At 52.2% G+C, this 21440-nt stretch overlaps 2 protein-coding genes across 11 annotated transcripts; both read right to left on the reverse strand.

Annotated features, from left to right (window-relative positions):
• Nucleotides 1-938: 938 nt before the first annotated feature.
• Nucleotides 939-12703, reverse strand: FXYD5 (FXYD domain containing ion transport regulator 5). Of its 7 annotated transcripts, none has more exons than XM_072967222.1 (11): nt 12566-12668; nt 11927-12037; nt 11779-11836; nt 9901-9981; nt 9092-9154; nt 7677-7778; nt 5170-5238; nt 4098-4127; nt 3943-4017; nt 1226-1271; nt 939-1124 (listed from the first exon to the last, which is right to left on the reverse strand). In XM_072967222.1, the coding sequence occupies exons 3-11, from the start codon at nt 11834-11836 to the stop codon at nt 1067-1069; spliced, it is 582 nt and encodes a 193-aa protein (XP_072823323.1). In that variant the 5' UTR covers nt 11927-12037; nt 12566-12668; the 3' UTR covers nt 939-1066. The 7 variants fall into 7 exon arrangements, with proteins under 7 accessions (XP_072823323.1, XP_072823325.1, XP_072823326.1 ...); XM_072967224.1 differs by having other exon boundaries at nt 11927-11977; nt 12566-12651; XM_072967225.1 differs by lacking the exon at nt 12566-12668 and adding an exon at nt 12134-12473 and having other exon boundaries at nt 11927-11977.
• Nucleotides 12704-13053: 350 nt separating this feature from the next.
• On the reverse strand, nt 13054-21305 carry FXYD7 (FXYD domain containing ion transport regulator 7). Of its 4 annotated transcripts, none has more exons than XM_072967228.1 (7): nt 21146-21277; nt 18841-18969; nt 16975-17004; nt 15324-15398; nt 15162-15204; nt 14981-15021; nt 13054-13430 (listed from the first exon to the last, which is right to left on the reverse strand). In XM_072967228.1, exons 2-7 carry the CDS (start codon nt 18860-18862, stop codon nt 13408-13410), a joined length of 234 nt encoding a protein of 77 aa, XP_072823329.1. In that variant the 5' UTR covers nt 18863-18969; nt 21146-21277; the 3' UTR covers nt 13054-13407. The 4 variants fall into 4 exon arrangements, with proteins under 4 accessions (XP_072823329.1, XP_072823330.1, XP_015105750.1 ...); XM_072967229.1 differs by lacking the exon at nt 21146-21277 and adding an exon at nt 20810-20966; XM_015250264.3 differs by lacking the exon at nt 18841-18969 and having other exon boundaries at nt 15171-15204; nt 21146-21305.
• Nucleotides 21306-21440: the final 135 nt, after the last annotated feature.

Here is a 21440-nt window from a genome sequence, read left to right on the forward strand (position 1 = left end):
GTGATATATTTTGATATTTTCTTTTCTACTTTATTACTGATTTTTTTTTCTTTTTTTTTTGAAATGCTACTTACAGCCCACTAAACTGATTTTGCAACCCATGAACAGGCTGTGACCTCAAGTTTGTGAAACACTGTTATGTAACCCCCTTGAACAGAACCTTGTATCTGCTTTGGTGTGATGACCCTTGAACCTGGGTAGAGCCCCTGCCCCAGGCCCGGCCCTTCAGAAGACTTGCTCCCACCTAATCTGGTTCACCCCCTCCCCAAGGGCTGCAGAACCCAGAGGCCTTTAGGAAGTGCCCACTGGAGCACATGCTCCTTCTCCACCAGCCTCTGGTCCCCAGGACCCCGGAACTCCCTGCCCAAATTGCTCTGAGCCCACTGCAGGGCCTGCGGGGCCTTCTTTGTGGACACACCCATAGACCAAGAAGGCAGCCCAGAGGCAGTCAGTTGTGGGTAGAGGTGGGATGGAGCTTGGTGTGTGGGCTGGGGTATCCACATGCATGTGCTGGAGGGACCAGGAGTGGGGAATAAAGGGGGTCACCGTGAGCCTGGGACCTCCATTGTGCCCTCCCAGTTATCAGTGCTCCCCCCCAGTGTCAGGGGAGAGCCGGCTTTGGACGCCAGGCTCTGCACACGGGCCAGGCCAGGGGTCTCAGTCCTCCGTAGGTGGAATCCTCTTAGTGAGAGCTTACCCTCTCACTGACCAGTCTTGCCCCGCGCTTCCTGTCACCTCACCCCAGGCTGGCTTCTTTCACTGAATCCCCACCTTGGCTGTTGAGTCTGTGATTCCCTCAGTTTACTTTCGGGGTCCCTTCCCAGCCCCTGCCACTTTCTTCCACTCATAGCACCCACCCCCACTCCCAGCCCCACCTCCGTGCACTGCCCTTCCCCCGCCCCACCCCACAAGAGTCAGGAATGATCAGAGACCACGAGCAAAGAACACAGTGCTTTACTTCTTGTCTGAACAAGACGCATAACTTGCGGAGCCATGCCCGGGGAGCCAGGCAGCTTTCAGGGAGAGCAGGGCTGGGAGAGTAGGGCGCTCGGCCACCAGCCCCAGCTCAGGCTCCATCCATGCCTTCCCTCTCGGGCTGGGCTTTACTGACTACTCTGTAGGTTCTACGAGGGAAGGAGAGGGAGGGAGGACGGGCACAGTGAGCTGGTGGGGAGTCAGCCTCTGGGCGCCCATCCAGTCAACAGTCCCCGTTCCGTGGACTCACCTGTCAGAATTCCGGCATAATCGGGGCAACTGCCTACACTTGCCACCTGCGGGCGAAGGAAATGGTTCAGTCGTGAGTTGGGACAATGTCGATTATCACATGTGCTCTGGGTGCCTGAGGACAAGGCCCATCCACCCTGCCCCTCCGGAGGCTCCAAAGCCACTGTGAGCAAGTGACGAGAAGCCAGCAGGAGAGCTGGTGCAAGGGCCTCAGGGAGGAGCTCCCCACACACACAGAGCGGCCCTCTGAAAACTCATCCTAGCTTGTGTGTTACTGCTGTGTTCAGTAAATATTTACTGTGCACCTACTCTGTGCCAGGCAGTGATCTAGGCACTGGGGACACAGCTGGGACAAGAATTAATAAGATCCTTCCCTTAGTAGAGCTGACTTTCTAGTGGGGGAGACCCACAGTGAGAAAAAGAACTAAGTCAAGCGTACAGATGGTGATGAGTCGATGGTGATGCGTGCTATGAAGAAAAACAAAACAAGGAAGGAGGCAGGGAGGCCCAGAAGCTGGTGGCATCCTCGTGGAGATGATTGGAGGGGCTTCACTGAGGAGGTAACATTAAGCAAAGACCTGAAGGAGGTGACGGGGGATCCATGTGGGTACCTGGGGGAAGGGTGTTCAAGGCATAGGGAACAGCCACTGCAAAGACTCTGAGGCAAGAGTAGACAGATGGATTTAAGGGACAGGGGGCTGGGCCAAAGCAAATGAGGGGGATCTTAGAAAACAAAAGGGGCTTTAGAAAACAGCCCTCTACCATCGCCTGGCTGCCACCCTTGCCTCCCCCTCCCTGGTCCTCCAACCTTGCCTCCTACTCTGCTCCTGCTCACACTGCCCCGGCCACCCTGGCCTCTTCCAGTGGTTACTGTGACATGCTCAGCTTATTCCTGCCTCCGGGGTCTTGCACTTATTGCTCCCTCTACCTCCTTTTATTTTAAAGGTTTCTTTTTTGTTTGTTTGTTTGTTGGGGGGGGTAATTAGGTTTATTTATCTGTTTGTTTGCTTGTTTATTTATTTATTTATTTATTTATTTATTTATTTTAATGGAAATACTAGGTATTGAACCCAGGACCTCATGCATGCTAGGCATGCACTCTACCACTGAGCTATAATCTCTTCCCCCGCTTTTTTATTTTTAATTGAAGTATAATAGATTTACAATGGGGTACATCATAGTGATTCAGCTATACATACATATATATCTTCCTTTTCATATTCTTTTCCATTATAGGTTGTTACAAGATATTGAATATAGTTCCCTGTGCTGTAGAGTAGGACCTTGTTTATCTATTCTACCTAGTTTTTTTTTTTTCCCCAATCATCTTTCTTATCATCAGAATCCATTCTAATTCTACCTCTTTAGAGGGAGGGCCTCTGCCCACCCCTCTCAGTCCTGTCATTCTGCTTTTTCCTCCTGGTGATGCTCTTTTTCTGAATCCACTCGGCTCACAAATGCATTTACCTGTTTGTTGTCCCCAAGGGTGGGGACCAGGGACCCCAACGTCACAGCACAGGTTGGGCCCAAAGCCCGTGCTCACAAATGTGTGTCATTGGAACAATGAGTGGCCCCAGAGTGAACATTCAGGCTCTGCCCTCACACAGACCTGGGTCCAGACCTTTCCTGATTCTTATGTGCTGTGTGACCTTGGACAGACTTCTCAACTCTCTGAGCCTCACATTTCCCATGGGGGAGAGAGTAGGGCCTGGCATGGATCTATCAACACAAGTTGAACAACCGAGGCTACAGTGTTTGACCCCCCCACCCCCAAATTCAACCCAGATTAGGCCACATCATTAATTTCTTGTTAAACCCATCAGTGTCCTGCCTCCCACCTTAAGGCAAAAAGATGTAGCTGTGCCCATTTTCCTGATGAGGGGAGTTGGACAAGAGAGGTCATAAAACTTGGCAAGGGTTATATAGCTTAACTTGCAAACGAGGAGCCCCTGTGTTTTACGTAATCTGTAGCCTTTAAAAAACTTTAAAAAAAATTAGTTTATCTGCTTGTTATCTTCCCTTTGTCCCCCATTCCCTGCAAGACACTGGGCCCTGGGAGGCTGACCTAAGAGGCCACAGCCCAAGGGCCCTTGAGTTCTACTCGAGTGTTGGCAGGGAGGCACTGCGGGAGGGAGCAGGGCAGGAGGGGAGGGGAGAAGAGAGCCCTCCACTTGCTCCCTCCTGGCGGGTTTACCAGGAGGCAGAGGCTTGAAAACTCTCCCTGGAGCAGGGTGGCCCCCTCCTCCAGTTCCATCTCTCACCAGGCCCTGATACAGCCATTGCCCCCCCTCGCCCCTGTGGGCTGGGGCCATCACAGCTCTCTGCCCTTTCTAGTCCTGGGGAGCTGCACCATCCTGTTCCCTTGCCACCACCGTGTGGACAAGCCCAGGCTAGCCTACTGGAGGAGAAGATCACCAGGCCAAGAACTAAGGTGACCACAGGAACAGAGCTCCCTCTGGACCTGCAGCTGACCTGATACATGAAGCCATCCAGCTGCGGCCAGAAGAACCACCCAGCTGAGCCCAAGCTGCAGAATTAAAAGTTCAGTAAATGGTTAGCATCTCAAGCCACTGAATTCTGCGGTGGTTTATACAGATATGCCGCCTTTAAGACAACTTTGCCTGGAGGCCTTCAAAAGCCTTCCCCTGGGTCAGAGTGCCAGCCAAGGCCTCCTCCCTCCCAGTGCCAGAGCCCCTTCTGCCCAAGCCCGGTTCTCACTGGTGAGGATGACGATGCCTGTGATGAAGAGCACTGCTGCCACCAACAGTCCCCGTTTCCGGAGAGTGTCCTCGTCTGCAGACAGAAATGGAGGAGTGTGGTGGGAGGGGCCTGAGCCCTTCCCACCCACGCCCAGCCTCCCATGGGTAACTTACCATAGGAGAAGGGGTCTTCCTCACTCGAACCTGGAAGGGGCAGAAGGGAGCAAAGTTGTGGGGAGTGAATCAGTGAATGGCAGAGTCAGTGAGGGGACACCTGGGTCTCAGCTTTGGTGCACTCACAGGGAAACTGAAGTCCTCAGGCGGCACACAACCTGGCTCCCGTCACTTCTAACCTCTTCTCCTCACTGGCTGTTTTCTGCACCCCACCCCTTCTGCTGCTGATGGTGTCAGACCCTTTCTCACCCCAGGGCCTTTGCACTGGCTGCTCCCACTGCCTCAAGCACCCTTCCCCAGATAGCCATGTGGCTCCCCCTCAGCTCCTTCTCAGTGAGGTCTCCCTAGCCTTTACAGAAAATACTCCCCAGTCACTCTCACCCAACCTTGCTTCATTCTTCTTGATAGCAACTTAAAGCCACATGATATGTAGTTATTATGTTTCTTATTTACTCTCTCTCACCGTGAGAACATCTGCTCCAAGAGAGAAGAGATTTTTACCTGTCTTGTTCACTGCTGTACCCCTGGTACCTTAGAGCAGCACCCAGCACACAACAGGCGCTCAATGAATATTTTTTGAATGAATGAATGCTTTATGTGACCCGTAGGTATATCATTTCCTTCTGTTCACTGGGCTAGGCTGGACAGGAAGTGGAAGATAAGACCACAAGGGGAAGAATTGAGGTGCCCCTTCAAACAGAGCTCCCTGCTAACCCCAAACTGATCTCTGATGCATGACTAAGTTCCAGTTGAGATCAGAGAAGCACCCAGCTGAGCCCACACTAAACTCCCAAACTGCAGACTTGAGAGCTAAATAAATGGTTGTCATTTTAGGCCATAGGGTTCTGGGGTCATCTGCATGCAGCATTCACTTACACATTCATTTATCTATTTAGACATTTATTATGTGCCTACTCCGTGCCCACCCACAAGAATACCAGCCTCGAAGTCAGGTATTCACTTGACATCTGTTTACTGAGTAACTGTTCTGTGCCAGGCACTATTTCAGGTGCTAAAAACACACAATGAAGAGCAAAGAGCCTGTGTCCAGTCTGGGAAGGGAGTTACTGACCAGTCGGCCTGAAGGCAGGGTCCCTTCTGATATCTTTGTTTGGGGGTCGTGTCTTGGCAGGCGTGGAGCCTTGAGTAGGATCAGCAGACAGAGTGTCCAGAAGATGGTGGAGGGCAGGAGTGAGCCACGGAGGAAAACAAGAGACATCATTGAACATCTGGGTCTGGGAGAAGCCCCTCTCCCACGCTGATACTCAGTGCGCAGGCTCAGTACCCCCACTCCCACCCCCGAACGCAGCCAGGAGAGGCGGGTACCAAAATACTGGAACAAGCCTGCACCCCCTGGTTAATACCAGCAGCACCAACCTCCAAGGAACCCCTGGCCCCTATCCTAGGACCTCCTGGACCGCCCCAAGATCAGGAATAAAGGTAACAACTATCAGAGCCAGACAGGGGCCTCCAGGACCCCGGCCCAGTTACAGAGCCTGGAGGCACTTGTTAGAAAACATAGTGAATATCGCCTTTGCTCCCAGATCAAACACATCGCAGAGTTCCTCTCTTTAAAAACATCAATATCCCCCAAGAAAAGACCTGCCCCTCTGGCACTGAGAAGTGTCCCCAGTGAGGTGGTCACCCCTGACCGATGCCATGATGTGAAGTCAGCAGGCAGAGAGGCTGCCGCACGCACCCCAAGTTCCCCAGGCCAGTCTCAGTGCCTAAATACAAACTGACAGCCAAGGATTACAAGATGTCCAAGAAAGCCTTCCCAGAGGAAGGTATAAGCAAAACCATCAGCAAAGACAAAGGAGAAACCGTAGGAAATGTAACCAACAGCCTCAGTGCTATGTGAGGCTCACATGCCCTGGTGCTGGGGAGTCTGGGCTCAAATTCTGGTTCTGCCATTCTGTGCTGTGTGGCTTCCAGCCAGCCGAGCAACCTCTCTGGGCCTCTATTCCCTTTCCTGTAAAACAGGGTACTGACAGCTCCTACCACATAGGGTTGTCAGCATTGACTGACTACCCAAAAGCTTCATGCACGGAGTAAACTCTCAGCACATGCTGGCCACTGTTGCTATTGTCGACTTGGCTCTAGCTCCTCCCTTCTTCTGGGAACAGCCCCCTACCTTTAGAGGAAATGCCCAGTCCATCTTGTTCTCCTATTGTAACCCAGCCACAAGGGGGAGCATGTGACCCAGTCTCACCCTTCCCCGGGGGCCTTTCAAATTCCAAGTAGGGACTTTGAGTGGAAACTAAGTGAAGCGTGTGTGGAATTTCCATCGTGTATAACCAGGAATATGGAATAACACATAGAGGAACTCAGGTCAGCAAGGACTGGGAGTAAGTGAATCCTGAAATGTGAAGATGTTTTCTCAACTGGGAAGTGTGGACACAGCTGCTACACTCTCACCCCTACTTTTGTATAAATTTAAAAATCTCCTTCCCCCAAGACACTTTATTTCCATGTGTAGTAAAATTGTTTTAGTAGACAGATTCTGTCAGAATGAGATGCCTTACTGCCATCACTGGAACACTGGAACAATTATAAAAATCTACGAGGGGAATGGTGTGGCCTTAGAGGTAGTGATCTTGTGCAGTGCCCAGTCTGAGCAACCGTGCATGCATCTCAGCCTGGGTGTGGCCTAAGCTATAGTACTTTTCAGTGAGGGCTGCCCCCCACATACGGATCATCACAGAGGCATTAGAGGCTCCCTGTTGCCTTTATCTCCGCTCAGCCCTCGTACCCATGCCCCTGGTAATATAACTCACTCGTCCGGAAGGGAGCCACCTCTTCCCTGATTCTTGGTTTACCTGGTTCAGGCAGCCCAAAGATGAGGCACGAGACTCAGGCCTGCCCAATCAGAGCAGTCTATTTCCCAGGCTCCCATTGGCCGGACATGGGCACGTGACCCCAGCTGGGCCAATGAGAGTCAAGTCCAGGCCTTTGAGTTAGAGAAGCGCTCTACCGCTGAGTTTGTGACCTAAACTTGGAACTGTGGGACCACCTGTGTCACCGAGAGGGAAAATGCTGCTTGAGAATGAAGACAACAGAGCTGAGAGCGGGAGCAAGTCAGTCTTGATGACAGCGTTGGACTCTTTGACCCAGCTGTGCCTGAAATGGGTGCCTCAAACGTTAGACTGTGTACCGCCAATACATTTTTTTTTTCTTAAGTTGAGTTTTCTGTATTTTGCAAATGAAAGGCTCCAGCTCTAACATTAAGGTCTACACCAAGAAAACACCCACAGTCACGTTTTACCTGACCAGCCCTGTGAAGACACCTGCTTAAAGAGGGTTCCTGAAGTCTATCAAGCTTGGAAAGGCTTCAAACGAGACACTCCCTCTTGGGCCGCCTGCTGCAAATAAGTTTTATTACGACTCGGAGAAGTCCCACCAGAAAGAAACGTGTTTAACTCAGAATTTCCCAAATACCTTTGACCGCAAACCAAAAAGAATTTTGAAAAATGTGTTAATTCCCCAAACGGGTGCCCTGAGAAACGTACTCGGGGAATGCTGACCTAGATAGAGAATTAAACACAATTCGAATGTTGCTGATCTCATCCCAGGCTGTACCTTGCGTGCTGCTCTTGTCCGTCCCCAGGCCTGTTGTTGGAAGCACATCCATTTCTGTCGGTTGCGGAGTCTGGGTCTGCATCTGGTCTGGTGTTGCTTCGACTCAGGTTAGAAGAGAAAGGAGGTGGGCGTGAGAAAGGAGCGAATCAGGGACCTGCAGCAAACAGCAAGGGGCCCTCTCCCCTCCTTGGGCTGGTGAAGAACACAGATGTCCAGGTACAAGTGTGGCTGTGAGGACGGGAGGGGGGACTCTCTCACACTCTGCTGATAGCAGAGTAAATCGGTCTTCCTTTGCCCCATAGTGTCGTGGGTCAACTTTAGAGCCAGGTTCCAGGACCCCCATCTCAGCTGTGTCATTGACTTGTAGTGACACCTTGGGTGACTTATTCTGAGCCTCCATTTCCTTATCTGTAAAGTGGGGATGATGGTCAGTTTACCTCAGAGGGTTTGTGTGTGGATTCAATGTGTGAATGTGGATGAAATATTTAGAACTGTGACTGGCACTTAATAAGCTACAAATACTCAAGGAGTAGGGGACAAGGTTGCTCCTTGTGGCACTGCGAGCAGCAGGATGAACTGGAAGCAACCAAGATGCTTGTCAAGATGACCGTGGCTTCATTAGCCGTGCTCAAGCAAGCAGCAGAATACCACATGGCAATGAAAAAGACCAACACTGATGCTCCTGTAGGGGAAGAGCTTCCAAATACATTATTGCATGGGGGGAAAAAGCAAGGTGTAGGACAAAGTCACAAAGACACCTCCCAGTTGGTGTATTTTCTCCAGGTAATACACAGGCAATGCAGTATCTTTGGGGACCTCCTAATTCAGTTCTAGCAGCAAGGACCTCTCAGAGAGGGAGGAGAGAACAAGAGTGGGGAGTGGATGAAGGGATTTCATCTTATCTACAATAGTTTTTATTATTTCCAAGGAGAATGTGTTTATGTACCACTGTATCATTAAACATGAAATGGACAAAATTAGGGAACACTTTTTGAATTATGTTGCACTCCAAGAAAAACTTAAGAAATGATTTGAAAATTCAAAAAAGGAAAAAAAAATTAAAGAAAACAAGCGAAGAAGTGAATGGGATTGGCATATGGGGAGTTTCTGGGCTGTCTGGAAAGCTCTGTTCCTTGACCTGAGTGATGGTTACATGGGTTCAATTTAGAGTCATTTGTTAAATTGTACATTTATGTTCTTTATACTTTTCTAGATGCATGTTATTTTTTTCACAATTTCAAATGATTTTTTAAAGAAGTGAATGGGGTTGGCTGACTGTCCTACCACAAAGTAAACCAGGGGACTCAGCGCTGGGGGACTGAGATGGGTAACCAAGGACTCAGAGTATCAGAGGAAGAGGGGGAACAGTGTCTGTCCCAGGCCCGCCTTCCCACCCTCTGTCCCTGCCCACTTACCATCAGCCTGCAGAGTTGAAATTGGAGGGGTGGGCTGAAGTTCTGGGTGGAACGTGCCTAGAGCTTGGAAATAGGAAGAGAAAAGAAAGAAGATTCAGAGAAGGCCCATGGATGGAGGTACAGGGTGTCTTCCATAGCAACTCAAATCTGATGTAATGGACATGAATTAATCCAGCCATTTACTAACTACTCAAATGCAATGCCAGTACCTCCCCTGCCTCAGGCCCTCCCCTCCCACACATGTCCATTCCCCTATTCAGCATTCACCTGCCTTCAGTAAGAGCCCCCAGAACTTCCTCTGGGGAACCATCCTTCCCTGACTTTCGGTCCACTTCATTCACTGGGGCTGGCACCAGCCCTGTTGGACATGGAACAGGAGACCTAGGTCTGGCTGATCAGTTTCTGTGCCTATGGTCACAATGATCAGCTCATGCATGGGCATGTGACCTGAGCCCAGTCAATGGCACTCAGTTTTGGGACATTTGCTGGGTTGGGGAAGAGGAAATTCTCTTTCCTCTGGATTCTTAGCAGGTAGTTTAGAAGCCCCAGGTCTCTGTGGGCCATCTTGTCCCCATAAGAGAAGAATCTGCCTGGGAATAAAGCCAACACAGAGAAAACAGAACCAGAAGACGGAAACAGATTCTTGATAGCATCATTTAAGCCTGGATGGAGCCAAGCATGAAGGTTTATCTCTGGAGTCTTCAGTTACACAAATTCCCAAAAATCCTGTTTGGTCCAAGCTTAAGATTTTTGTTGCTTTTGTTATTTATAGTGACCGGATCTTGACCAACCCATCCCTCTTTCCTCACCTGGGGCTGAAGTCAAGGCATGAAAGTTCTCAGAAGTTGGGTCTGCTTGAGGAATGGATGTGGCCTCTTGTAATGTCTGTCCTGGGAAATCAAGGATGTGAAGTCAGGAAGAAGCCTCTGGTCCCTCTTCCCTCACCAGTACCCCTACCCTGCCCTCCCTTCTGAAACTTTGGGAAGTAACTCAGGAAGTCCTGCCTGCTGGTGGGGCAGCAGACAGATGTTTGATTGATTAGCTTTGGTGGTATCAATCCAAGCTCCTGAAAGTGTTTTAAGAAATGCTAACATCCCACACCATTCCTCCAGCCCCCTCGCCCTGCCCATCCTTGTGGGATGAGAGAGGCAGTTTAGCCTAGTGCGTCCAGGTACTGGAGTCAGCCAGGGCCCTGTTCTCAAATTCTGTTCCCAATAACTTCCTTGCTGTGTGACCTGGAGCAAGTGAAGTGCCCTCTCTGAGCCTTGGTTGCCTCATCTGCCAAGTAATTGAATTTACTTCTCAGGACTGTAGAGAGGGTGAAATGAGATGGAGGGAGGAAGGCAGCCAGTGTTGGATACAGCCACTGCCCCTTCCCAGGCCCAGCCTCCATCCTCTCCCTCCTGGACCATCACACAGCCTCCTCCCTGCTTCTCCCTGCTCCCATCCTGGCCCTGCTGCCTGCTCCCTACACACAGCCAGAGGGAGCCTGTGAACCTGAGTCAGATCATGGCCCTCCTGGCTCAGAGCCCTCCTCTGGCTGCCCTTCACTCCTGGTCAAAGCCAGAGTCCTCACTCAGCCCATAAGTACCCCCGCCACCAGGTCCCCTGTCACCTCTCTGATCTCTTGACCTTTCCTCTCCCCCACCTCTCCACCCCTTGTTCACCCCATCCCGGCCCTGGCTGTCGCTCACACTCTCCAGACAGCACTCTTCCCTCACATACCTGCTTGGCTCGTCCCCTCCTCTCCTTCAAGTGTCTGCTCAAATGTCACCTTCTGGTGAGGTCTTCCCTGATCACCCTATTTAAACAATCCTCATTACTCTCCTCTGTTTTTCTCCTTCCAGCATGCTATATAATTTACTGATGGATCATTTACTGCCTGTCTTTTCCAACTAGAACATGAGCTTCTGTTTCCCCAGTGCATAGAGGTAAGATCTGGCACATAGAGCTGTTCAGTGAATGCTTGTTGAATGACTGAATGACCGCATGAAAACCATTTTATCAAAGAGAAATGGGGCCACTTCAGTGGAGAGTATGCTCTGGGTTCTAGGATTGTAGCCCAGCCCCTCCACTCACTAGCCTCTGGCACAGGGCTCTTTCCTTCACTGAGCCTCAGTTTCCTCATCTGTAAAATGGGCATGAGGACAGCATCATAGAGAAGGGTCAAAGCCAATACAAGCTCGCACATGCAGCCCCCACCTTGTAGGAAGCACCAGCAAAGGCCCACCACAGGTACTGCCTTCAGAAAACACTTCTGAGGCAAGGGTGAGACATCGACTCCTGGACTGGCCCCAGCTCACCTCCTTTCCCTAATGGTATATCACTTGGGGGTCTAGGGAGCTGCTTTGCTGGGAGCCCAGGTTCCTGGCTGCCGAGTAGAAAATTAACACCCATCTCCCAGCCAAATCAAACTCAGTGAGTTCTTCTTGGAGGTGAAATGGAGGCTGCCCAGCAGGATCGGCCTTGGCCAGACTCGATGGAAGCAGCCACCCAGGTCTGAGGTATCTAAAGAGGGTGTAACCTTGGCCTCCTCATCCGGCCACCACTTCCTGGTGCCGGCTCGGGAGGGGACTGAAGACACAGGACAGAGCATCCAAACTCACCAGCCGCCCACTCAGCAGCACATGTACTCAAGGTGGGGCTGGGGGTTCTGGGGCAGGGTGGGGACAAGGACCAGGCATTACCTCTGGTGAGGAGAATCAGACCACCGATGAGGAGACACAGGCGACTCGTGGGCAACATCTATGGGGAAGTCAGAGCTGGGGTCAGCGGTGATATCAGTGAGGCAGCCCCCCCATCCCGCCCCCGGGAGCCAGTCGCCCCCTTCCTTACCCTGAGCAGGCACCTGTGGCTTCAAGGACCCCTGCCAGGGCTAACAGTGGGCTGCGGGGAGGGGGAGGGTCTCAGAAGCGGGGATTTTCAGCCACCGCTCCGTTTTTCCCTCTGCAGGCCCCAAAGAAAACAAGAAACATCAGACCAAACGGGGCTTCCAGTAGCAGCCACTGCACAGGGACAGTCCTGAGGCAGAGAAGCACTTACCCGGACCTGACTGAGCCTGCAGGGCATGGGGAGGGGTCTGGGGCACAGGAGTAGATCCGAGGGCCTCGTGCCTCCCTCTGGGGCTGTCCCCAGAGCAGAGAAGTCAGCAAGGAGGGGGAAAGAGGAAGAGTGAGTAATGTGCTCCTGACCTCAGAGGAAAAAGTGAGCTGGTTTTAGGGGCCTCCCTGCAGGGACAATAGAACAGGATGCTGGGCAGATCTAGGAGGGCTGAGAGGGATGGAGGAGAGCCGGGGAGACTGAGGCAGGAGGAACAGAAGCAGTGCCGCACATGGTGGCACAGAGGACCAGGCGGGAGAAGTGAGCATGAATGGGGGGCGGAGAGGTACGGAGACGATCCGGTCTTCGACCCACCTGAGCCGGGCCCCTGGGCAGAGGGGAGCGGATGGAGGAGGATCGAAAGGAGAGACTTACGTCAGAGCTGGGGGTCCCGAGCCGGCAGCCTGTTGCGGAGAGGGCAGCGGCGCTAGCTGCGTCCAGGCGGAGGGTGTGGCCAGGGGAGCGCTGGCGGGCGGGGACCGAGACGGGCTCAGTCATTTCCTCTTGGGTTTCCTGGCTTCAGAGCCCGGGGTGGGAGCAGGAGGGGGAGACGCTGAGGGTGATGGGGGGCAGGGGTGAGAGGCAGGGCAGAGGCCTCCACCCACCCGGCCTGGGGGAGGGTGGGGGTGGGGAAACAGGGCAGGCAGGTCTGGACCGGGTGGGGCCCTTTGGAGGGGGAGAGGTCTACTCTGGGGTCTCAGAGGGACGAGAAGGGAAGAGGCAGCTGGGGCGGGGTGGGGGGAGGCCACTGGGGCACTGGGGGAGGGGAAGGAGAGGGAGGGGGGAGAGAGCTCCACCAGGTGCAGTTTTGCCCCTCCCCCATTTTGTCCCCACAGATGAGAATACACAGACAGAACAGGGGGGAAAATCAAATGCACATTTATTAAGCTCAAGACAGAGACACCAAGGGTGCAAGAGAACGGATCTTCTGAGAGGAGACAGGGAGGTGGCCGGGAGCAGTACACCGGGATTCTGGGGGGCTGGACTCCCGGACCCCGGCTGGAAGCCTGAGTCCCTGGGTCTGGGATGCAGACGGGCTCTTTGTGGGGGTCATTGCCAAGGGCTGGGGAGGTGCAGCGGTTCCAGCCTTGGGGTGGGTGGGGCGGCTCATTCAGGGGAGCGCTCCTGGGGCAAGGCTAGGGTCCCCACCGCCTCCACCTGGTCCTCAGGCTCCTGCACTCAGGCAGGGACAGCAGTGGAGGTGCCCAGGACTGGTTTTACACGCCGCCACCTCCAGGGGCTGGGGTGAGAGGGAGAGAGAGGGAAAGAGAGCACCAGGGAGCTTCAGTCAGAGACAAGAGGTGGAGGCAGTCCCCTCTCCACTGCCAGTGGGCCCTTCATCCCAACCCCTGAAGCCAGACCTCCAGACTGTCACCCTTTCAACTAGCACTGGGGAGTCACCAGTGCTGGTGCCCCTGCGGGGACACCTTTGTAGCTTTTGCCCTGCCCCACAATACATTATCTTGGGGGAACACACCTGCGATGATGTTAGGGACCCCTGGCCCAGCTTTGCTGGGGTATCCCTCTGCCAGAAAGGAAGTCTCCATCCCCTTCCTAGGCCCCCAACCTTCTGCTACACCTCTACCCCTTTCCAACACCCCATCTCCGGGACATTTGGATACAACCAGAATTCCCCTGTTTCCCACCCACTTGGGACCATCATTCAACTGGAATGGGTCTGAATCCTGTACTTAGAATGTGCCCAGGTGCCAGGGCTAACCTCCCCTCCCCCAGTCATCCACAAAATTACCCATTAATGTTTTTAAATCTCATTAAATGAATGTGAAACTAAACACATGAAATTCCACACCAACCCCCCCAATATTGAGTACCCCAAGGCCGTTTTTTTTTTAGTTATAAAAACTTTATGAGGCAGAGAGAATCCCATCTCTGATTTTTAAAAAGTCCCTGGAGAGAACACAGTTCCACCAAAAACAGGTTGAGATGTTTTTACAAAATTAAAATGAACAGCCCCAAGGAGTCAGTCTTTCATCTTATGCTTAAGCCCCCTCCCACATCCTACATTTCTCTCCGTCTTCCTTTACACCTTCGTCCACCTGCACTCACTCTCCCCCTCCTCTACCCCGTGCCTCCCACATCCCACCCTCCTCCTCAGTCCTCCTCCCCCTCTAACAGCTCCTCCCCCCTCACTCCCCAAACTCTCCTCTGCTCCCCTCCAGCACCCTTCTCTTCCTCTTATACCCTCATCCTCTTCACTCTTTATCCTATATTCTCCATTTTTCTAGCCTCTTTGTGTCTCTCCTTTTTTTTTTTTGGATACAGTTATTCAGAAGCCCTTCCTTCCTTCCTTCCTTCCTTCCTTCCTTCCTTCCTTCCTTCCTTCCTCACTCCCTCCCTTCCTTCTTCTAGATCATTTCATCCCAGATCTCCCCAAACTGAACAATAAATTCTGGAAAACATCCTATCTTCCTGCCTTCCCCTAGTGCTCAGTTCTGTCTTCATTCTGACTGCCAAAGTCCTTCTCCCATGTGGGACCCCTCTGTTCACAGGCTGTGGCTTCCTCCTCTGAGGAATTCCTTCATCCTTGCTTTTATAGGTGTCTGTACTTGTTTCTGGGTAGTTTGAAGGACTCTTTAGGACATTTCACATCCCAGTAACTCCACGGCTTAACATTTTTGATCTGCTGGGTCTCAGGGTCAAGGGACTGAATTTCCCATGTCCATCGTTGGTGACTCCATTCTTGGGGACACCCAGTGCCACCCCCTCTTTGACTCCCCTCTCTGCTCCCACCCATCCTCCTTCCAGAACCACACCTTCTCACACCCTCACCTGAGGAGGGAAGCTCCGACTTACAGGATTTGCATGTTGGGCTGTGAAAGCAAAGATGAGAGAGGAGAGCAGATAGAGGCTGAGTGGCGCAGGCTTTACAGGAAACACCCTTTCATTATGGCGGTGCCCCTGGGCCCCGGGCTGCTCCCACCCACCCCCTCTCTCCCCACTGCCGCCAGACCTCTCAGACCTGGAGTCCGCCTTCCTACACTTCACCTTCTTGCCTGTTAGGAGAGAGATAACAGAACAAGGAGACAGGACATGAGGGTTTGGGCAAAGGCCAGCAGGCAAACTGCAGGTCCTCTCTGAGGGGCTTTGGAGCCCAGGAAAGGGTCGCACTTACTGACGATGATGAGGATGCCCAGCAGGAACAATATGGTAGCCAGCGTCATGCCCACAGTCTGCACCGTGTCATAGTCTGGGGGAGACATTGGAGGACATCAAAGTGGGGGTGGCGCTTCAGCCCCCCTGGAGCCTTGGCCTGGCTTCAAGGCTGCAGGCTCCGTCAGTGGGTTACTGCGAGGATTGAGAGCATGACCTTGGACACTGGGAGCTCCCCTTGAACTCTCCCCTCTCCCTGTCTCAGGATTCTTTGGCCATAGATATAGATATGACCTTCCTCTACTGCATGTATACATATTTTTCCAGCAAGCAACCTTCTCTGTGGTTTCCCTGCCCCTCACCGCCGACTCCACCTGTTAACAGTGGAGTCCAATCAGGGGTCCTCCTGAGCTCAGAGCACACCTCTCCATCCCCTCCAACTACCACTGCATTCCAAGTAAAAGCCAAAGTCCTCCCCACAATCCACAGGGCCCTCAGTGGTCTAGTCCCTATTCCTTCTCAGACCTCATCCCACACCACTCTCCTCCTCAATCCCCTACTGCAAGTACACTGGTCTCCCTGCTGCTCCCGGAGCCTGTCAGATGTGGCCCCACCTCAGGGCCTTTGCACTTGCTGGGCCCTCTGCTTGAAAGTTCCTCCCCCAAATATCCCTCCCTTAACCACTTCTGGGCTTTATTCAAATGTCACCGAAAACTTCTCTGGCTGTCCTAATTAGAATTTCCCATCCCAGTCCTTAACACTTCCAAATCTCATTCTTTTCTGTGTTTTCGTAAGAATTACTATTGTCTAATACGCCACAGTACATATTTGTTGAAATGTGAATTTATAAAGCATCCACTCTGTACCAGCAGTGGTCCAGGCCTCTGCCCTCAGGGAGTTGACTTTCATATTGTGATAAACAAAATAAAATAAAATAAACTGAGTCATGTGACCATGGCTAGATGTGGGTGAGTTTCCTCTTCCTGGGGAATCAAGAGGGCCTCTCCTAGTACAGTCATTATTTGATCTGAGGCCTGAAGAAGAAAATGAAGCCTTAGCTAGCTGTGTGAAGCGCTAGAGGAGGAGTGTTCCTGGCAGAGGGAACAGCAAGTGTAAAGCAGAAAAAAATCTTGGCATACTGAGGAGCAGTATGAGTGAGCAAAAGGAGAGGGCAGGAGGGTGTTTAGAGAGGGAACTGGGGTCAGGTCTGCTAGACCTGGAGCAACTTCTTTGCGCTTCAGTGCTCTGGGGATGATTTAATGGTATCATCCAGGTAAATCTTTTCTGCAATCTTCAGGTGAGAACTATTACTATTCTTTATTTACAGAAAGGTCCAGAGAGGCAAAGTTTCTTGCTCAAGGCCACACAGCTAGTGAGTGCATAAGCCAGATTCAAATCCAGGGAGCCTGGCATCACAGTTGCCTGCTTCTCTGATGACCCCAGTGCAGCAGCCCAGAGTCCTGGTGAAGCCTGGAGAGGGTCCATGGAGGGTACCCCTCTCCCCAGATGTGATCCTACCCTCCATGAGCCCAGCTGAGGTGAATTATATCGGCATGATCATATGGCCGGTGGCCCAGCATGTAGCACATGGCCAGCTGCTGTGACCTGTGGGGATCTACAACCACCCCTCCATCCAGTTCCAGGGTACCCTTATCACAGAATCTGCCACTCACCATAGTAAAATGGGTCAGGTTCCTGAGGAACTGTGGGAAGAAGGCAGAGAAAAAGAGGGAAAAATTTTTTCAACACTGGGCTCAACATTTTTTAGGATCCTGATGGGGCCACTGGCCCAGTGGTTTCTGTGTAGAAATATGACCATCAGACCCTTTGCTCTGGATGATGTAGCCTCATGGCAGGACATAAAGTTTTAAGAGAAGAGCCACCACTCACTCCACTGGTCGATATCTTCCCTTGTACAGTGCACAACCTACCTAACCGTACATGGCAGTCTTGGTCCTAGCCCCCTGTGGAGGTCTGATGCGAACATGGACTCTTTTCCTGAAAAACACATATACACTCCCACTGGCATATGATGGGAGTGAACACACTCCAATCTCACTTGTGGACTGCTGAGGGTATCAGCTTCCCCCAAACACTCCCTAAAACTTCTCAGTCATCTGAGGGCTCTAAAAGGCAGGCACTGTGGCTTCTGCTCTCATCCACATGCTCCTGCCACTAAATCCAGCAGAGTGGAGCTGTCCAATAACTCAAGTTATATATATCCTATGTTACTTATTTCTCAGACCCCATCAATTTTTAAGATTCAAAATTGACTCTGTAACTACTTTCCCAGTGTGTGTGTATGTGTGCATGTGTATATAACTGTACCATGTGAAACATACCCACCTATTAGAAGACTCACCTTGATTTCATCAGTGTTAATATGTGGATAAAATGTGTGTGTGTGTCTGTGCATTTACTTTTCCTAGTCTCCCACCTCCCTGTCTCGAACCATATTCCCCTTCAGGAGAGCTCAGAACATCCTTCCCGTTCAAGAAGCCTACCCTGATGCTTCCCTAATTCCTCTGACAGCTCTTAGTGCATTCTGCCCTGTCTAGAGCAGAATTCTGCAAAGCATGCACCACTGGGGGGTGAGGGGATACCAGGAGGGCCAGGGCAAAGCCAGAGGTCTTCATTAGTGCTCAGGGAGGATGGCTAACTTGAGGTTGGGAAGGGGGTATGTTTACTAATTCTGGCCAATGGACTGTGAGTGGAAGTGCCATCGTCACTTCCGGTTTGCAGCATTTTAAGTGCCCATGCAAGAGCTCTCTTTTGCCTTTGGCCTGGTGACATGAATGTTCAAGTTCGTGGCTGCTCCAGTTTTCCTTAGGGAGTAGAGATCCCTAGTCGGCCAGTGATGGATATATCATGTAAGTGAGAAATCAACTTTGGTTGTCAGAAACCACTGAGATCTTTGGTACTATTTGTTATCACAGCATACTCTAACTTAAACTGACTGATTCAGGCAGCACCCAGGCAAGACCCTGAATAACACTGATTCATAGTGTGTAAGTTCGCCCTTCTCAGTTTCCTGTCCAGTCCTCAAAGGGGAAGTCTTAAATAGTTACTGATGTGTTTGTACGCCTCTTAATCTCCCAAGAGAAAACAGGCCTTGGGCCAAGGGCCTTCAGCAGGCAACAATTCCTAAGTAGAATTTCATGACATTATTTGGTTTTCGCCTTTATTTATCTAAACAGCATTTGATAGCACCAAATCCACACCAGGCTCTTTTCTAAGCACTTTACAGATATTAACACACAATCTTCATAGCAGCTCTCTGATATAGGTGCTATCCTCATTCTCATTCCACAAAAAAGGGACACTGAGGCCCAGAAAAGTGTAATCACTTGTTTAAGATCATTTGAATACTTGCCTTCAATGTAAGGCAAAAAAAAATCCTGGTATTTCCATTAGTGATAATGATATAAAATAAAGCTAAAGAAGTTGTTTAAGAGTTAATCCTTTGAAGAAAAAATGTTAAATAAATGTCAGTGTGGGGAACTTTTGAATAGGGCAAAAATCATGAAGTTGGTACTCACAAGCATCAAGATGGGGAAACATTTTAAAGTCATCTATGGGCTTAGCTACCCCATCAGATGGAGAGTAAATTCACTTGACTCATCTCTGCAGTTGATTCCAGTATTTATAAAAGTCTTTCAAAAAATTTCCTAGAATGAAAGAATGAATGAATGAATGAATGTGAGCATCTGGCTAGCCTGCAGGAAGCTATGTATCAGAACTGGAGCAGTTGGATTATCTTGCTTTTGTCTCCTGTGTCTCCACACACCCTGCCTCCCAAACCATCAGAAGCCCACTTGGTGAGCACTTGCCCTAGAATCCTCTTTGGTTCCTCCCTGGGTGCTCCCTGCTCCATGCAGAAGTTCCTCCTTTGGTCCCTGCTGCCACAGCAATCTGGGTCCTCAGGGTGAAGCTGGGCTAAGGGTGGAGCCAGGAGACAGGAGAAGGAATGTGCACCACTCCTGGCCAGTTGCCAGGGAGACATCAGGAAGGAGGTGGTTACTATGGCAACTGGGGCATCTTGAGAGGTGATGGGTCTGGGTACCTTAGGCTGGGTGGGGTCCTGTGTGGGACTTGAGGGGTTGGGTTTCTAACTCTGGAGCCAAACTTGACTCCCCCTGCTCCCTCTGTACTTCCGATCATTGCCCCTGCAGGACTGGCTTCTAGCCAGGGATAGGGACCCAGGCCCAGTTATGCTCCCACATCTCCTTTCTGTTTGCCCCCCATCATACCCTCCTGCTCTCTGACTAGGAGGGGTGAGTGTGGAGGGAGCCACTCGCCCCTCTCTCCCCAACAATCCATTAATTAATTTCATTAAGTGATTTGCAACAGCCAGTATGTGTTTCCTTCCCCCACCCCGGGGTTTCCCAAGATCTGTGGTCCACTCTCATGCTGTGACTGGGGAAAAGGGGTGAGTGTGTGTGTGTGTGTGTGTGTGTGTGTGTGTAAAGAGGGGATGATTGAGGCATCTGTCCTCCCACCTCTGCCGGTCTGCTGCCATCGATCCTGCTAACCACTATCTCCGCGAAAAGAAGCCCTGGGCTCCCGCCAGGCCTGCTGCCTCAGCCCTGCCCCCCCTCCCTAGGGTGGCTTCCAGCCTCTGCAACCGCCCCCCCCACCCCCCCACCGCCCTGCTTCAAATTCTGCAGATATGGCTCAGTGCAGCAGCCCCCGCCTGCCGGGAAAGGGGGCAGGGGAGAAAAGATGAGAGTGGAATTGGGGTTCCCTTCTCCACCAGGGGCTCCTCAGCTCCGTTGGCCTATCCCCTGGCCCTGCTGTCAGTGCTAGAGACCCTCTCCCTGCCCACCTCTCCCCCACCATGAAAGCATTATTTCCCTCACTCCTCCGCAAAACTAGGCTCAAGAAAGGGGGCTGTTAGGGGGGAGTGAGTGTTTCAGCGGATGCCTAACTGGGTTAGTGGTGTGAAATGTAAATCTCTGTGTGGCTGGATGGAGGTGGGGAGGGGGCATGTGTGTGCACATCCGAGTGCACCTCCCGGACCAGAGAACACCCCTGGATGTGGGCTGGGAAGGAGGGTCCTCCCACCCACTGCTTCCCGGGGCGTGGGGGTGGGGGGGCTCACTGCAGTAGCGCGGGCCCCACCCTGCGCTGCCCCTCCTTCTCTTTTCTATTTCTCTCTCACACTGTGGGTCTATCTCTTTTTCTTCCCCTGTGTTTTTGCCTCGCTCTCCATAGTTGCCTCAGTCTATCTCTCAGTCTGTATCTCTTTCAGGCTCTCTCAGTCAGTCTCTTTCTATGTTCCTTTCTGTCCCCCTTCTCTCACTCTGTCTCTCCCCATCTCTGTCTCATTTCCTCCAGCTCGCGTCTTTCCCTCATTCTCCCCACTTCCCGCTGAACTTGCCTGTCAGGGATTTCAGGAAACACCCACCATAGGGGCCAGCACCAGAAAAAAGAGGGCTATGGAGCCTCTCCCCTTACCCACCCCAAGGACCCTGAAATCTGCGAGAACCTCTGTGGCTGCAGACCCACCCGCTGGAAGCCCATCTTGTCGAGTCCACTACCACCGCTCTGCTGGACCAGCCACCCGGTTGCCATAGCTACCGGTCCGAGCATCCTTTCTCCCGGGACTGCCGCTCTCCAACCGCGGGTCCCGCACAGGAACGACACCATCGGGAGGGGGTGTCCAAGAGGCCCAGAGGGGTGTCAAGGGGTGCATTGCAGGCGCCGCCGCCCATGGGAGGAGGAGGAGCGGACATCCCCCTCCCCACTCCCCTCCTCTTCCATTACTGAGATCTCCCCAGATCCTCTCTCCTAAGCTCTAAGATCTCGGAGCCCACCCTGCGCCCTCTCCCAAGCGACGCTCACCCTTTGTAGGGACCTCAGTCGGGGTCGCCATGCCGGGCTGGAGCAGGGGGCAGCTGGATGCCGAGGCAGTGAAGGCGCGGCTGCAGCAGCTGGAAGCGGGACAGACTGATGTGGGGGGTAGATGGTGGGAGCCCTGGTGTGGGGGGGGCCGTAGCCAATGGGGGCCCAGAGAGCCCGCCCCCGTCCCGGTCACCCCCGCCCCCGCTCCCGCCCACTGCCGACGTCCCCGCCCCTTCCCCAAGGGTGGGGGCGCCCCCTGCTGGGGCCAAGGGGGCCCCCAGGCCTTCCGCGCGGA

This window comes from Vicugna pacos, chromosome 9 (assembly GCF_048564905.1).
Source record: "Vicugna pacos chromosome 9, VicPac4, whole genome shotgun sequence".
NCBI classification, from domain to species: Eukaryota; Metazoa; Chordata; class Mammalia; order Artiodactyla; family Camelidae; genus Vicugna; species Vicugna pacos.